The sequence below is a fragment of the Sturnus vulgaris genome, chromosome 1, assembly GCF_052056855.1.
Source record: "Sturnus vulgaris isolate bStuVul1 chromosome 1, bStuVul1.hap1, whole genome shotgun sequence".
Lineage (NCBI taxonomy): Eukaryota > Metazoa > Chordata > Aves > Passeriformes > Sturnidae > Sturnus > Sturnus vulgaris.
The window spans coordinates 67813021-67829923 of NC_142243.1; the positions used below are offsets into that span (position 1 = coordinate 67813021).

Below are 16903 nucleotides of genomic sequence, written 5' to 3' on the forward strand. Positions count from 1 at the left end.
TTCATTGTGGAGAGCTCTGTATTCCCTGTAGAGACCCAAGGTTTTGTTTTTTCTTAAATGTCACACTTCCTGATGAATGTCCGGGGGAAAACATGTGAAATAAGCATTCTGATATACTTTGCAGCCATACACTGGAGTGAGAAATCAGGAAAACTCTGCTACACAAGTATCTGAGGGATGTAGTACCTACCTGGTTCAAGGAAACAAGATACGATTCCATGAACAGGATTTCCAAGGCTCTATCATCACTGAAAAAAATATACAGTCTTGACTTTTTAACCTTATCCTATGAATCCATCCCACATCCTTGTGCTTATAGCCTCATTTCCCACAGAGAATGAAATTTCTGTGATCATGCCATCTGGCTGTCTATCAGCCAGTATGTTCTGAACCTGCTTTCTATCAAACTGACAGAGGGATCGAGGCTCAAAGAGAATTAAATGCCTATGAAATACATGAAAATCAGCAGCTGGGTCAAAGATGAAGATCCAAATGAGCACCCTTGCTAAGGGGAAGGTGGGCAGAACGCAGCAGTTTTACAGACTGCTTGCTAATGTCAGTCATCACGTGTGCAGCTCTGGACTCACCGGAGCAGATGCTGCTTCTTCCTCAGTGAGATCAAGGGCTCACGGTTCCTGTAGTGAGTGGTGCAGGCAGGGGAAGGAGAGCAAAAGGCAACAGGACACACTGTACAAAAGCAGGTCTCACTAGGTCCACAGAACAACGCATTTAATGATAAACTTCCACTTATTCACCTAACTGTGTGGCTCCTGAGGTTGCTGAGGGTCCTCAAAGATGTGGATCTGTTTCTCATGGAGAAGGCTGACAGGCAATCACTCCCACACCCAGACCCGTGCCACAGAGCTCCCATTGCTTCCACTGTTCAGTGAAACTCGAAGCAGGTTCCAGGGCTCTGGAGACAATAGACTTGACCTTTGAAACCACAGAAAGGATATTAAAAGTTAGGATGGAAAGTACACCCCAGTTCAAAGTTTCCCTAAAGAAAAAAAATCCCTACCAGGGAAAATTTAGAAACCAAATTATTTCTTCTTCCCTAGCAAAGGGAGTTTCAGCTTTTGTTTTTTGTATCCTGCTCTCCTGCTTCACGCAGTGTACTGTGGAACAGCAGCTGAGCTTGCAAATACTTCTGCAGGAAAAGGGCTGTTTTGCTTGAAGTTATGTCTGTCCTGGAGGGAAAACCCGTGTGTTTTTAAGACTCCTATATTTTAACGAACTGAGGTAGAATGTTGTTTAACATCACCTCGGCAAGTGTGTGTGGCATGGACATTTCCCAGTGCTGAAGCCTGGCCCTTTATGCTTACCTTCGGTGCACTTCTGTGTGGGCAAACTTGTGACCCCAGGTTCAGGTTTGCCACAGCCCCCCCGGCTGCTGCTGGCCAGGCCACCAGGGGAAGGACTGCTGTGGGCTGAGCTTGCTATGGTTCGCCCATGGGGATTTCCTCATGATGAAAAGGGAGAAAGAGAAAGGCTGTGTCTCTTGATGGGTTTATGAAGGGTAAACATGTAGCTCTGCAGGACTCACAGAAAGAGGCCCTTGGGTGAAAGCTGAGTGCCCTTCTTGGAGATGGGCTTGATGTGTGACCAACACATGAGGGCAGAAAATCATCATTTTAGTGAAGAACAGATGTGAAATATATTAACTGGAGCCCTCTTCTCTCTAAGATTTCCTTCAGCAGCAGCCCACCCCCCCTTCTATCTTCTCAAGGACTATTATTTCACACAGGAGAAAGAAGTGATTTTCTCTCACTCTCAGGAGATCCACTGGGTTTTATATTCCACTTGTACTTTCTAAGTAATAGATTGAGGTCCTGGTCCTTGAAACCAGAAAACATAAAGAGAAAAATAAAGCTGAGAGCCTGTTACATTTACCATTATGATCAATGAAGGTAGAAGCAAAAAGCTTTAAAAATAAGTGGGCTATTTAAACAGTGAGGCCCCCAGTGAAATTGCTGTCCGACTTTCTCCACAGAACAAACTGGAGTTTCCAAAAGTGCTACCCACCCACAGCATTTACCCATCTGAGTAGGACTTTTGCATGGTGAGGACTTGTCAAACTGACTTCTCACAAAGTTTTCTAGAGGTTATTTGGATTTAGGGTGTCCAGACTGGAGTGGCTTCCAGAACCCTAACCCTAGTTTTTAAATGGGGCTGACTATACATTTTCCACCCATCAAATCTTAAACCCCCTCCCCCTGCAAATAGCTTCTCTTCATCATGATCTCAGTAGCCTCAAGACAGCAGCCCTAAGGGTTTGCCAAAAATAACATCAGCAACTTTCAGTTTCAGGATTTGTAAATGCTTCTTTGATCGACCTTGGACTTAAAAATTCTCCAGGGGTAAACAGCTCTCACAGATCATAGGGAAAGGATTTCCCCTCTCCCCATCTAGAGGGGATGTCCAAGTGGTTCCTCTTCTGGGATGATTTTCCACGATGAAATTTTCCAGCATATAATTTGTAAAGTTATGCCACTCCAGATTCCTTTGTTTGTCTTGAAAATGACAAAATATGCTAAGAAGAGATAATGTTCTACCTGACGTGTGCCTAACTGCAGAGTTAAACGTGTAACTCCACTGAAATACAGTTTGTTTTGCTCAGCTGTGCTGATAATTCCTGTTTAGCCCTTAGCCCCAAGTCAAGGTGTTTCCTTGGCACTGTGACCTGAGGTCTTAAATGTGGTTTCAGAAATGTCACATTGTAAGGCCAAGCTCTGCACATGCACTGTACTCTTAGAGCTGCAGAGAGAATGTTGAGAGGGGATTTTGAGCTGACAAGCCCTTTCTCCTGACATTTTGTCACTCAAGAGACATTTGCTCAGCGCTGATTTCGGTGGCCTTCACACCAACCTACAGTGCCCCTTGGTCAACCTTAACTCTGTGCAGATCAGTACAGAGGAGGAGAAAAAAAGAAAAAAGGGAGGTGAGTTGCTACCAGCGCAAGTGTTTGCAGAAAAATGGGTGTGACCTCACAGATTTAAGGGGAGGAGCCTTGATTCATACATGCAGGGATTTTCCCTATGACGAAAAACCTCAAGATAAGTCTGGGGGATTCCCCAGACTGCCTTCAGAAATATCACTCTGAAAGCAGTCACAGCTTCACTCTGCTCTCACAGTCCACCCTGCAGAGAGGCACGCTGTTGCTGCTCTGTGATCTGAAGCAGTAAAAGCCATGTCTTTGGGAGTCTGTGCTCTGCTCATCATCCTGTGCAATGGTAAGTGGGCAGCCCCGCAATTTTCCTTCTGGTCTTTCATGTTTGTTTTGTGGGGATATGTTTTGGAAAGACGGGAAGGATTGTGTAAGCAATCTCGTTTAAAGGTGATGTGTACCTGTGCTTTGCAGTTTGGTGCTCGATCCGTGGGACTTCTGTGATGATCCCAGATGTTGCTGTGAGGTGTGCTGAGGAAGCAGTGCTGCCCTGTAAAGCTCTTCAGGACTCCTCCATCTCCTACCAGACAGCATCTTGGTATAAGGTAAGAAAAAGCCTAAGTTACTTGAGTAGTCTGCTTTGCTTCCCTACCTGATACTGGCTTGTCTTGTACGAAATGGGTTTTCTGCAGAGGAATCCTCCCATTAGTATAGCAGAGGGAAGGCAGCACTGCAAACCTTTGAGCTGAACAGGCCTTTTCCATGTCATTGGAAACAGGCTATTTGAGCATGATTCCCTGAATTGCTCTTGGCCTGCTTTTCTATTTGATTATTGCTGGCTTCTCTGGATCAAAATTTAGGTTATGCCCTATGTACAACCTGCCAAATACTACTCCAAAGAGAACTCTTCCAAGGTTTTCTTCAGACAAAAAAAAAAAATAAAAGGTATTTAAGCCTTGCAACATCAATGATACTGCTCTTGCTTAATCCCCTTAAAATAGGAGATGATTTTTTGTTTGAAATAGAAGAACTAAAAAAGTACTTGCTATTCTTTAGGAAGATTTGACTAGTGGGGTGGGTAAGGGCAGGATATGAGCAGAAGGCAGATGGAGAGCTTCTCCATTCCCCACTCCCAGCCATACACTTCTGCTGCTTATCATAGGCCACTCGTGGTTGTCCTTTGTTACCTGTTAAGTCAACTCTCCGTTGCTTGTTATAATAGTGGAAAATCAATCTGTGAATAAAGATTTTGTGGGTTACAGAGTTGAATTAATTTCCCATGTGAAGGTAGAAAAGTGGAAGGGAAGAGGAGAAAACCTTACTTATATATGTTGAAAACCGTTAATTTATCTCTGCCAGAACCTAAAACCACAGCCTTCTTCCTCAGCAGTTCAGTCAGATACAGTTTTAAACTCATTTCCTACAGTAAACCAACAAACAGTGTTTGGTATTAGATACGGCTTCTGAGGTTGAAACTTGCAATGCATCTGAGTTTCACTGCTGGTACAACAATGAGCATTTGCCTACAGACTAGATGACAGCTACACCTCAAAAGAGCTGTTTTGAACATCTGAGTGCCAACCCATTAAGTGCAGCATCTTTTTCCAAACTGTTGAACTAAGTACAGGTGGTAGACAGAGAGGAGAGAATAATGCTTTTGGTTGAACTTTACTATGGGATATGGAATATGAGTCAACTAATTTTTTCTGCCTCAAAAACTGGATAAGGATCTATATTTCCCATTCAGATATGTGCTAATATTGCAGGCTCCCTTTCTCTCACAGTGCCCAGGAAGGGCAAGGAGCTCATGGAAGGCAAACCATGCTGTCTGGTGGACCTAGAGGAGTTGAGAAGAAGTGGTAGGGGGTGGGGGAGGAATAAACAGAGAGGCTGACTGGATCCCAGAAAAGTCTCCCCCATAGCATATTGACTGTTTGGAAGTCAACAAAAACAATAACAGGCTGAAGTGTAGGGATCCACGTGGTTCCCCAAGTTCAGTGGGAACAGGGAAGGCAAAGCAGCAAACAGCAGCCAAAAGCCATTCCCTGATGAAGAAGTGTAAGGAAAGCCTATAAACACAATTCTGTGTTGCCTCTTTGCAGTTCCACCTGGGCACAAAATGACTGCACATGCACAGGAAGGCGATATTTGATGATGCCTTTTGTGGGGGCCCTCTGTGGTGCTGCTTCCCCTTGCAGCAGACATGCTGTCACAGTCTAGACTGCCACTGCATGTCCCCTGCCCTGTCCCTACAATCCTCGCTCCCTCCATGGTCTCCTTGCTCTTCCTGCTTCAACTGCTTTGCTCAGGAAAAGACTGGTTTTCCAGTGTCCAGCATAACAGAGCCTCACTCTTATTTTCTCTGCTGGCACAAAAAGTAACAAAAGCCTTGCTGCTGTCAGCTCTTGCCAGTCCTCAGGGGCTGATGGCACCAACCATGGTTCTGCAGTCTTCTGTTTGCTTGTCCCATGAGAGAGGTGGGAAGTGGGGACAGGCAGACAGTGACGCCAGCCCAAGACACAGTTGCAGCCAAATTAGGAAAAGCAGAGTGCCAAATCTAAAAAGCCTGACTCTCCGTGGGGAAAATCAATCTAGGCTCAGTGTTTTGTGCTGAACAGCCAATACTTCTACTTGTGGGGCTAGCTAAACAAGCAACAGCTTGAAGATCTTTGTCCTCCCCTCTCTACACTTTGACTCTGTGCTACTGTCCCCACTCAACACTGCAAAGGAGGGTGAGGGAATGGTGGAGTGTGCTACCATTCCCTCACCCAACACAGGTAATTACTCTGTTATTTAAAAACAACTACCGAAGGATTAATCAATAAACACCACATATAAACCCAAAGGACTAATTAAAAGGTAATTGCAACAAATTGTATGAAATTTCAGGCTGTAAAGTTCAAGCAGCTGTTAGGCAAAATCTTTTGTATGAGGTCACTTTGAACTGTGAAGTAAATGCAAGCAATTAACCTTTGCTTCTGTTGCTTTAAAAAAAATGATGGTGGCAATGTTACGGTGCTGCTTGTGCAGCTGTTTGCACAGGGTGAATGTTCCGTGAGCAAACCCCTCCTTCCCTCTGGCACCTCGGTGTGCTAAGACTAATTAAGGGCCAGTTTGTTACAATCTGCTAAAAAAAAAAAAAAAAAGGTTGTAATTTAAAAGTATTTGCTGTATAGAGAAGTAATTGTCTAATGCAGTTAATACTCTGGTGTCAAAATCCAACTAGGTGTAATAAAGAAGGTTTGCATTCAATTCCTTTGCTTTTGCTAATGTCTCATACTGCAAAAAAAAGCATGGATGTGTTTGACCTGCATCCAGGATCATTTGAGCTAATTATTCTCATGTAGGTTATCACCTGTATAAGTAGTTCTGTGCAGAATCAGGACCACAGTCAGTCAGCTCGGACAAAATGATTTTTACTTAAAAACATATGAAGTAGGCTGGCTGAACACACTGGGGAGAAGGTAGCCTGGTGCAGCTCTCATTCCATTCACTAGAAAAAGGCCAAGGAAAAGAATTCATAGTGATGATGGTCTTAAAGTGTGTTTTTAGGAGTGCTGGACAGCCTGGATGCCATAAACCCATATATGAGCAGTGTGAATGTTTGCCAGCTGAGAACTGAAAACTTGGCCTCTTTTGCCTAAGCACCCAGACACAGGGAATTATCTATGGAAATGCTGGTTTGAATCTCTACAGCCCACCTACAAGACAGGAATCTGGGCAATGAAACTTTACTTTTCGTTCTGCCTCATAGGGCTGTTGAAAACTGAACAGTTTCTCTTTCTGCAGTACATTGAAAATGAGAACCACTTCATAAACCCTCATAATTATCACTTTATATCCAGTTTGAAAATCAAGTTTAAACACACACAAATGAAGTCCCAGTGGATATTACACTATTTTCTTCATGTGATGGCCAGAAGAGTCTTAATCTAAAACAAATCTTGAAGAAGAGGAAAGAAGGCTGTGCTTCAGTGGAGAGAAATCAATTAACTTTATAGCACTTCCTTGAAAAATATAAAATTGTGGCAGAATAAGAGCGGGGAGTCATATTACAAAATAAGAATAAACATTTTAAACATATAATATTGACTGCACCTTCCTCCAAAGGAAACTACTTTTGCTAAAAGTGCATAGCTGTAATGTATGAGCATAGGTAAATATTTGCTAAATTACTTCAGCCGAATTTCTAACCTATGCAAAGAAATGCAGTCCAGTGCTCCTCAGCCATCCATTCACCCCCAAGTAGCTTCATCACTTGATAATTTAGACAGGAAGGGAGCAGTGGAAATGATTTCATGACCAAAACAATTCTTTTGTTTGACATGAGCTAAGGCTGGATGCCCTCAGCTAAAAAAAATCAAATCAAGCCAAACCAACTAAACAATAAAGACTCTGTGTGAGTCAAAGGGCTTTTCCAGCTGGCTCATAGTTCCTTCGCTGTTGTTTTGGGGTTGGGTTTTGGATTTTCTTTCCTCATCTCTCCCCCCACCCCCTCTCCCTTTTTAAAGCACATTCTGAGTTCACTCACATGTGCCCACAATTTATGTATGCTATTTTCAAATTTAAGTTTGGTATCTCTACATGACACTGTATAGGAACCATATGGATGCACCTTTAGCACTAATAGAATATGGAAGCATTTTTGTGCTGAAAAATACACCTATTAAGCAGTTTCGGCTCAGTTGTGTTTCATTATATGTGGCTATTGGGCATTGCCAGAATTCTATATATTTTGCTTCAGAAAATAAATTCCTTCTGGCTTTATGTAGGTTTTTATCTCTCTATAACAGTCAGAAATTTCAACTTGGCCATTATGCCTGGTATAATTTTAAACAAATCCATTTTTACAATTATCTCACCCTCACTAGAAAATAATCTGATGTTAATATGTTCCACCTTTAAACTGACATCAGTTTTGGACCTCAACCATTTTTGCTGAAATAAAAATTTCTTATATGGGAAAAGTAGTTTATATTGGCATTTTGATTTACCTTGAAGACAGTGTACCACCTTAGTGTTGGAAAATTTTGATGAGAAAAGGTATTTAATGAGAGCAGAGAACATGAGTTAGTGGGAGAACTGCTCACTCTCACATGTTAATAAAATTAAATATTAATTGATTAGTTGGGTGTGAGCACTACATCCTGGGTGAATTGCCTTTTAATTTACTACCATGTAATGCTGTAGTAGTTTTCAAAACCACAGCTAAAATTTAGCCAGCTAGAACTGAGCACAGTGCTCCTCCTCCTTCTTCCACCTTGTTTTTAGTTCTCTGAAAAAGAAATATTTGCTGAAGAGCACTTAAATTTTGGGGGCCTAATTATTCTACCTATTTCTCATAATTCATCCAGTCAGAGAACAGAAATATATTAATTCAGTGGTATTTTCAATCAAACATATCTCATTTTAATATCCTCTGTATCACCACCAGTGTTCTTGTCAAAAAGCTCTGGGCTAGGAGAAACTTGAATAGGAATCAGTCAATTGACCAGAGAGTATATCTGGGAAAATCACAACCTTTTTAGACCACGCGTTTCCAAGATTTTGGGAACTAGAATAACTTTCAATTAAACACACTAAAAACTGACAACTAGAGCTGGCTCCTCAAGGCTGTGGCCAGTTTAGTCCTGAATATCTCAAAGGATGGAGATTTCCTCTCCATCCTCTCTGGGCAGGCCATTCCAGCGTTCAACCACTCCTACAGTAAAAAGGGTTTTTATTTGGCTTTTTTTGGACTGAATTTCAGTCCCTGGCCATTGCCTCTTTTCTTTCCTCTGAAGGCCACTGAGAAGAGTCCAGTTTCTCTATCCTCCTGTTGAATCAATACTGGTAAGATGATCCTCGCCCTGGTCTCCTCCAGGCTGAGCTCTCATGTCAGGTGCTCCATTCATCTTTGTGATGATCCTCCAGTGAAGGAGGGATATGACCATGTCTCTCTTGCCCTGGGAGCCCAGCTGAACCCAGTGCTCCAGGGTGTGTCTCAGCAGGGACTGAACAGAGGGGAAGGATCACCTCACTTCAGCATCTGCTGAAGATATTCTGCCAGGTCATTTCTGAAAGTCTGCCACAGACATTGCTGAAGGACAATGTATATGTGACATTAAACATAAGCTCACATTTCTTCTGTTTTTAAATTTTCTTAAAGGGTAGTTTTATGCAGATAGGCAGAATTATGTTGCCAGCTAGTCCCTGTTCCCCTGAAAAATTCTGGAGGAATTAACCCCCAGCAGACTGCATGGTAACAAGGCCCTTTTTATGAAAATAGATTTAGTAGAATTTTCTACCTGTCCCCACACAAGTCATGATTTGCCTTTTGAATTTTGGTCAAGCCATTAGCAGCAAACATGGGAGCAGGAACAGACCTCCTTCATTTTCTCCTCCATTTGGATGTGGGGAGCAGGAGAAGCTGGCATGCTGCAGTTTGCTCAGCAATGAGGTGTAAGGGAAACCAAACACAAATGAAACGTGGGAAGAAAAGATTTTTTTCACTAATTAAAGAAGAGGATGATCCCTACACAAGTGGATTGCTGTCTCTGGCAGCGCTTGCTTTGATCCCTCTAAGCTTGTGTGGAATTAATTAGGTAAAACCCCCAGCATTTACCTTGGGCTGTGGTATCACCTGGAGGACATTTGGCATGAATTAGGGCTGGTTTATCATAGAAGCTTGAGCTGCAGAATGATCTGTCCAGTGAGAGAGACTGCCAAGTAATTCACAGGAGGTGGCAAGCAAAGTGGCATTTTTGTAATTTTAATTAGATTTGGGGTGGGAAAGAGGTTATCTTGAATAGAGCAAGAGGCAGAACGATGACCTTCCTGAACATCTCATGGCTTCCTTTTATACAGCTGAGATACAAGGATGCACTCTGCAAATTTGCTGAGATGTTTTCTCGCTTGTAGAGAATTTAAAAAGGGAGGGGGGTAGTTTGTTTTGTTTTTGTATTTTAAAATAAGATAACAGGAGATAAGATTGCTGTTGAAAAAGGCTTGATTCAGGCATCAGCGAAAAGGTTGCTGTGACCTCTGAGTAGGGGTGGATGCACTGCCTGCAGAGGCTGGAAAGATGCCACCAGATGTCTCTGCAGCCTAAAAAATGTTGGAATACTGCAGGGCACACAGCACCCCTGCAGACTGCCTTGCCTGCCCTTGCCCTTCAGCAATGAGGAGATTTAATGGAGGAAGAAAGGCGTGCAAACCCCGAATTAAACCCACACAAATGACCCCCTCCTCCTCCTCCTCCTCCTCCCCAAATGCAAGGTTCACAACCCCCATCCAGGTCACCAGTGGTTTCTCTGCAAGTGAGGGAGCCAGATTAGGCCACAAAGTAACTTTTTCTTCTTATTTTGGGGTAAAGCATATTGTTAGTGCAGTTTCATGATGCTGCTTTGCCGTACACAGAGCATTTCTAAGGGAAAATTCTGACAGTCTTGTCTGCAGGGTCACCATCATTGTGCTTGCAACAGCAACCAAGCACCTTAAAAAGCTTTGGAGGCAATAATCAATCCTATCCCTCACTGCTCCCATGAAATAGGGAAGTTAAATCATTTACCCAAAATCTCACTTGGAATAAGTGCATGGTCAGGCATGGGATGCATAGACTTAATTGAGTTCTCCCTTATATGAGCAGTGCTGATTGCAATTGCATACAGAAAGATCAAAGTGTTTTTTCATTCCCAGATCTCAGCCACAAGAATCACACCACCATTTACTACCCAAGACAGCAATTATTTATGCTTCCAGTAAATGAAAGGAAAAAACAGAACCAAAAATTCCTAAACAAATCTAATTTTTTGTGTGTAGCTCAGACCTCCTATCTGCAATTTAGGGCAATGCAAAGGGCAGCCAGGCTGGTTCCTTTTATTGCCTTGTGGGCAGTTTTAAATTTCACTGAGGAAGGGGGTGGTAAGGGAAGGGAGAGTGGCAAAAATTAGATCTGAGGGAGGTCAACTATATCCACTTAACTGTTACTGACCTAGTTGTAACCAGAGCTGAGCCCAGCCTGGGTATTGGAATTCCTCTGGCCACATCTCTGACAATGTGCAAGGCCTGAAAATACCTAAATCCCTGTAGCACAGTGAAGTCTCTACAGCCTGAAACCACCATACATACTGCTTGTCTTGTAGCTGCTTGGGGCTGAGTGTAATAAGAAAGAGAAGCTGGGGTAAATTTACTGGGGGATTAAGGGAAAGATTCTTCCCTCTTTCTGGGTAAAGTGTGGAAAGCCCCAGGAAATTACTGCTGTGTTTCAGTTGATGCACTAAAAAACCCAAAACCTTTCTGAGAAATAATCTTTACAATTAAGGAAATCTTGTGCTTTCAATCTCATTCCTCAGTTCCTGCAAAGTTCCCCAAACTGCAGCTTGTTTTACACCACTTTAAGCTGCAAAAATAGCAGTGTTTAAGGGAGCAGACCCATACTTCTCTCCAGACTGTCGAGTGTGCTTTCCCCCTGCAAACACATGAAAGGGAAACCAGATACTCCTAGCCTCAGTATGGGAAAGTTGTGTTAATTTTAATAACTTGCAGTGTAACTGGTATACCCCGATGCAGTAGCTATGCTGATAGAAAGTAAGCACCAACATATGACCCAAAAATGTGTCTATTAAAATAAAATAATAATAATAAAAAAGCCTTGGCTTACATTAGTTATGTGTTTGGCTGAAATGCTGAGCCTTGGACTTATGAGCTGGCTCTGGCTCTGCTGGTCCTCAGAAAGATTGAATTCCTTACTTGGGAAACCTTTATGAAAGTCATGCTGCCTCGAATCCCAGGGTGCAGCTTCGATGAATAAGAATGGACACGGGCTAATTCAAACCCTTCTTCCATCTTTCAAATCAACTTAGTGATTTCTCTCTTCTTTGTGGTTCCCAGCCAATTGTCATTTTCAGTGTGTCCTATCGCCCCGCAGTTCGAGCTGTTCTGGGAATACACTTCATTCCTCCCGCAGCCTCTCAGCAATGCCAAGGAATGTAGCTCTTCTGGTTACAATTAAGAAATTCAACGTACAAATGCTCCCCAAGTGCACCAGAACCTGCTTGTGACCTTCATGCAACCGCATCTGAAGGAGCTGAACCAATTTTTTGTTCTTTGGTTCCAGTCATGAGTGGAAGGGAGGGAAGTGGGGTGGGGGGAAGCTTCTATTCCTCCAGAGAGGCAGCATGGTTTCAGGGGTCAGCTACATAGAAACTGGCACAGGAAAGTGCATTTTCCAGGGCTGCATTCCCACAGGGAACTCTGAGCTGCGGAGAGGCTGGGAGGATGCCAGCCTGTGCTTGGCAGAACCCTCGTGCAGTGGCACACTTGCTGGGTGAGCAGGTTTAATTGTCACCCCTGCATGGCAGAAGGTGTGCTGGCAGGGCAAGCACAGGCAGCAGTGGAGCCTCCCTGTCTGCTGCCATGCTCTCCTGGGCACCTCTGGTCCCCAGAGCCACTACTAATCGCCTGGGTAGGGCTGCCCCTTGCTGCCTCTGCTCCATCCCCATGGACTGTCTCTCTCGGTCTGAACTCTTCCGGGCCCTCTGCTACCCCTGCCTTCTGTCATGTTGCTGTCCAGGTGAGGCAGCTTAAGAAATTATTACAGAATAGTTCTATAATTCCTATTTATAGATAGAGTCCATTTCAGCAAAGCCCCATATACTTTTGGATTGCAAGCATGAACATATTAAATAGATTTGAGGTTGTGCTTCCCCCTGCCTCTCTTCAGCCTCTGCATTTTCAGCCATAAGCCGGCTTTAAAATTTTCTTTACCCTAAAACTGAGGATGACACTGTTGCCCAAGAGGAGAAATATATTTGTATTTTCCAGATGGCTGGAGACAGCGAAGGAATAGTATGGGAAGTCCTTGATGTGGAATCTCACTATCCACAAGAAGCTGGGGATTCCTTGGAGCTCTCCAATGACACCTCCTTTTCACTAAGGATCAAAAATGCAACCGGCCGAAACAGCGGGACATACAAGTGCACTTTGGAGGGGCAGAACAGGGAACGCAATCTGAGCAGCACAGTCACATTAAAAGTAACAGGTACAGTGGAGAGCTTTGACTGTCCCATGCTCCGTGGGTCAGGAAGGTAACAGTTTTAAAATATTTTACAAACAGCAGAGCAATGTAACACCTTGCTTTACATTTTAGGTTGCCCTGGAATAGAAGAGGACAAAATAAAAAAATACAAAGGCGAGCTCTTCATGCTGACTTGTCTTGGGATTTTTTACTTGTTGCTCATCTTCTTTACTTGTGTAAGTAATTCCCTTTCTCATAAGCAAAGCAACAATACCAACCAAAATACCCCCACTCATTTTCCCTGTTAGCACTGCTTTAACACAGCTGGTCTGAAGTTAGTGTCCATACTTAATTTATGATTAAACTCAGGTACATAAGGATGGTGTTCCAAAGAGAGAGAACTGCGCCCTGATCTGACTCTGATCTAACTCAAGCAAGCTGTCAGTCATTTTCCTGCACTCTCACTGCTCGTTTCTGCTCCCAATTACTCTGTGTAAACTACTTATCAGTTTTAAGGGCACAGCAACAGGTCTTCTGGTTTAGTACCCAAGTACAGCATTTGTCCAAGATGGAGGCACAGACCCCTGGGAGCCTTTCCCCACCTATGGAATTGTTTTGTGTAGTGGCATGATGGACATGTCTACCTGCTTTTTGCCTCAGCTTCCATACTTGTAAATAGGTGACAACCCCATTTCAGACAAGCATTTTTGTGAAGTCACATCTTTCTTGTTAAACAGACATTATAAAATACATGGAGAAAAACCTCATTGGGGAGTTTATCCATACCTTTACTGCTGGCGAGTAGTTCTGAGAAAGGAAGGGAGAGGAGGTACTTGGGAAAGCTCACTCCATAGAAGAATAACTATGCTTTGGGTGCAGCTGCAGTTAAGTCACCCCTTCATGCAGAGGTCTGCACCTCCTGGCTCAGAGGCAGCAGGAATCGTGGGTGCCAGTACAGTGCAGCACTGGCAGCATTTGTTATAAAAACTAAACCAAAATCAGCCCCAGCATTTTGGGAGGTCAGAGTTAACTTTTGCTGCCTATTTCATATTTGCCTTCTTGTTTTGCTCCTCAGCAGATGAATCATAACTGTTGATCAGAGTGTATCTAATTAGCTGCGCTAAATGTAGCTTTCCATGTATCTTCAGGGAGCAATTAAATTTATGCCTGTCTCTTTTTTAGATTGACAATTCTGCCAGTAATTTGTGCCATTCAGACTAAAGTTTGACGAGATAAGTCTTGTAGGAATTTATTAGGATGGAAGTATGAAAGCAAGGCTATCACTCAGAAGAGATAGATGCATCATGCTCTTCTCAGTGTCCTGAAAGAATTTCAGATCCCTACAGAAATCTCTCCTCCCCTTACATAAAAAAAGTCCTAGTTTTAGTGGTGCAGTTATAAAAAGCAGAGCTGTACAGTGAGGATAATCGCTCTGGTGGAATTACGTGTATCTTACTTTTGGGTGAGGCCCTGTCTCAGGTATCAACCTAGCTTTCATCAAAATCTAATATCGACCTGATCTCACAATTGAGGTTCATTATTTAAAATGCCTGTTAAGTTCTTACAGGTTGCCTTGTCCTCTTCTGTAGTGAAGATTGTGCCTTATCTCCACTAAGCTCAACAGTGACATTCTCTTTACAACTGGTTGGCAGAGCTGGGGCTTTACTTTGACAACTTGATGAAAATATTTCAGGCACTGGCTTGCATTGAAGGCAGGTGCAAGCACACTTGCAAAAGCTTGGTGCAAGGCCTGTTGAGATGAAAATGTGAATCAAATATAAATTTCCTTTTTTGACTGAGGCTTTTGTCCTATAAGGTTCATTGGTTTAGCAAGAAACAGCTGTTTTGATTGGTACTGGGTGCTTCCAGTGGCAAACAAATGGGAAAGGTGTAATGAGCTATGGTTAGCAAAGAGAAGAAGGAAAACCTTCAAAAGTTGCTCTTTTTAAAAATTGCCTTTCATAGGAATTCTCAGTTTTAAGCTTTCCTTTGTGTTTTCTCTTTTAGACATGTCTAAGAAAAGAGACTATAACTCCCAGTTATCAAAAACCCAGACCAGATATGAAGCACATGCTCACCCTCATCAACGTACATGAAATAACAACTTTCCAGCATTCAAACAGCAACAGCACTTGCAAAAATGACCTTCCTTCAAGTTCTGTCTAAGTTGATGTTGATGACACTGTGGACTCATCAGTAAACACAAGCTAGATGGCTGAGTGCTATGGAGAGGAAATAAATGCTAATATAGGGTCTCTTCAGAACAGCCTGAAAGTACAGGTACATTGTCAGTGACCTGCTTGTGCTGGACAAGCCTTCGGCAAGCCCTGTTATGCACTACGGTAACTTTTGAGAGTTAGTCAGCTAAGAAATACTTTTACAGCTACACAACATGTTACAATGCTGTTCTGAGGTTGGTATCAAATTTCACTCCACTGTGAAGCCCTCTTTTTCTGAGAAAGAATATGCTTCTAACACGAGGACTGAGTTGTAGGGAGGCCATGGCCGTGGCCTCTGTGCAAAGCCAGCAGATGAAGCTCTTCACTGGATTGATATCTCCCACCTTTCCAAAGAAAAACCAGCAGGTGCTGTGGTATGAAAAGATGAGTGTGCAGGGCTGTCTCTGCTCTGAGCCTGATCCTGGATGGAGTTCCTTTACTGCAAATGAGATGTAACTCATCATTTGATGTTCAAGTAGGCTGAAGAGGTAACTTCATGCTCTTGCACTGGATGGATCAAAGCAACATCCACTCTTAAGTCTTAGAGTGACAGACAAGCTGAGAAGGAAGAAGATTTTCTCAAAATCTTTCTGGACTGAATGAACTTTTCATCTCAGCAGGAGAAATAGGGACGTAATTTCCAGATTAATCGATAGGAAGCTTCAATGAGACTCTAATCTTAAATAAGAATGAAGAAGACTGTGATATTAAGGACATGGAAAGATGACTTATTGTGTGGTTTACAAAACATGGAGGCAAATGTGTGCAATACTTATGTCAGTCCAGTTACACCAGTGAGGACCAAAGCCATGGCTTGGAAGAAACCAACCAACTACATCTTAGGGATGTATTAAGTTAGCTATGAGATACAGGAATGGAAGATGGGACATACGAGCTTTTGGTGTTGGCAACGTGTGTATGCAAAAAAAAGACATGAGAAAAACTGAACTCAGGCACACAGTAAAGGGGAGAGAAGATTTGTCCTTTTGGACCAAAGTGCAAGTGATCCTAGGCTCTGAATCCAAGGAACCACCTTCTATTGGATTACTAGTGCAGAAGGTGAAGGAAGAGGAGTCTAAAGTGACTGTGGTTGCTTATGCCATAGTGTCAGAATTTGAGCCCAAACATCATAACTTGCATACCCTGCAGAACACAGTCTTAAAACATTACTTCAAGAACTGACCGGCAATATTAGAATTTTTAATGCAGTTTGGAATTCCAGGCTGTTGATAAAAAGATCTTTCTGTAATCCTTTGACTAATTTTGAAGTGTTGATGGGAAGAAAGCTGTACATCACTCAGCACTGGCTCTGTCAGCAGGGTAGATGTCTGCATTGCTGGAGTCCAAGAGGCTCCTGACTAGAATGACTTACAGTTACAAGGGATATGCAAATTACTTAGAACATAATAAAGTAATGCCACATTGCCTTTTTTTCTGTAATTTTTACATTTAAATATGTGTAGGATACTTGAAATAAAAATTCAGAGATAACCTAACATTTGTTTTTGTGAGCCACATATGGCAAATAAACCCAGAAATACTCCGTATAAATTGCATTTTATTTTACAACTACATAATTACATCAAATAAGGTACATCAAATAAGATTCAGCCTCTTCTGCAGGAAAAAGCCTGTATGTGTGTATAACTGATTAAGCAATGGATAATTTTATGCAATTCTAAGGACCTAACACCATTTAAATTTTCATCAAAATTTCAATTTCTGTCCAAAGTACATTATAAAACACCTGTTCCCTACCAAAAGGCAAGTCATTAGGGAGAACACAAGGGTGTTTCAGTCTGC

At 42.6% G+C, this 16903-nt stretch overlaps 1 protein-coding gene across 1 annotated transcript; it reads left to right on the forward strand.

Moving 5' to 3' along the window:
* Nucleotides 1-3022: 3022 nt before the first annotated feature.
* On the forward strand, nt 3023-16596 carry CD83 (CD83 molecule). The gene is made up of 5 exons (XM_014878205.2): nt 3023-3230; nt 3359-3489; nt 12689-12905; nt 13014-13117; nt 14889-16596. The coding sequence occupies exons 1-5, from the start codon at nt 3188-3190 to the stop codon at nt 15045-15047; spliced, it is 654 nt and encodes a 217-aa protein (XP_014733691.2). The 5' UTR covers nt 3023-3187; the 3' UTR covers nt 15048-16596.
* The last annotated feature ends 307 nt before the right edge of the window (nt 16597-16903 follow it).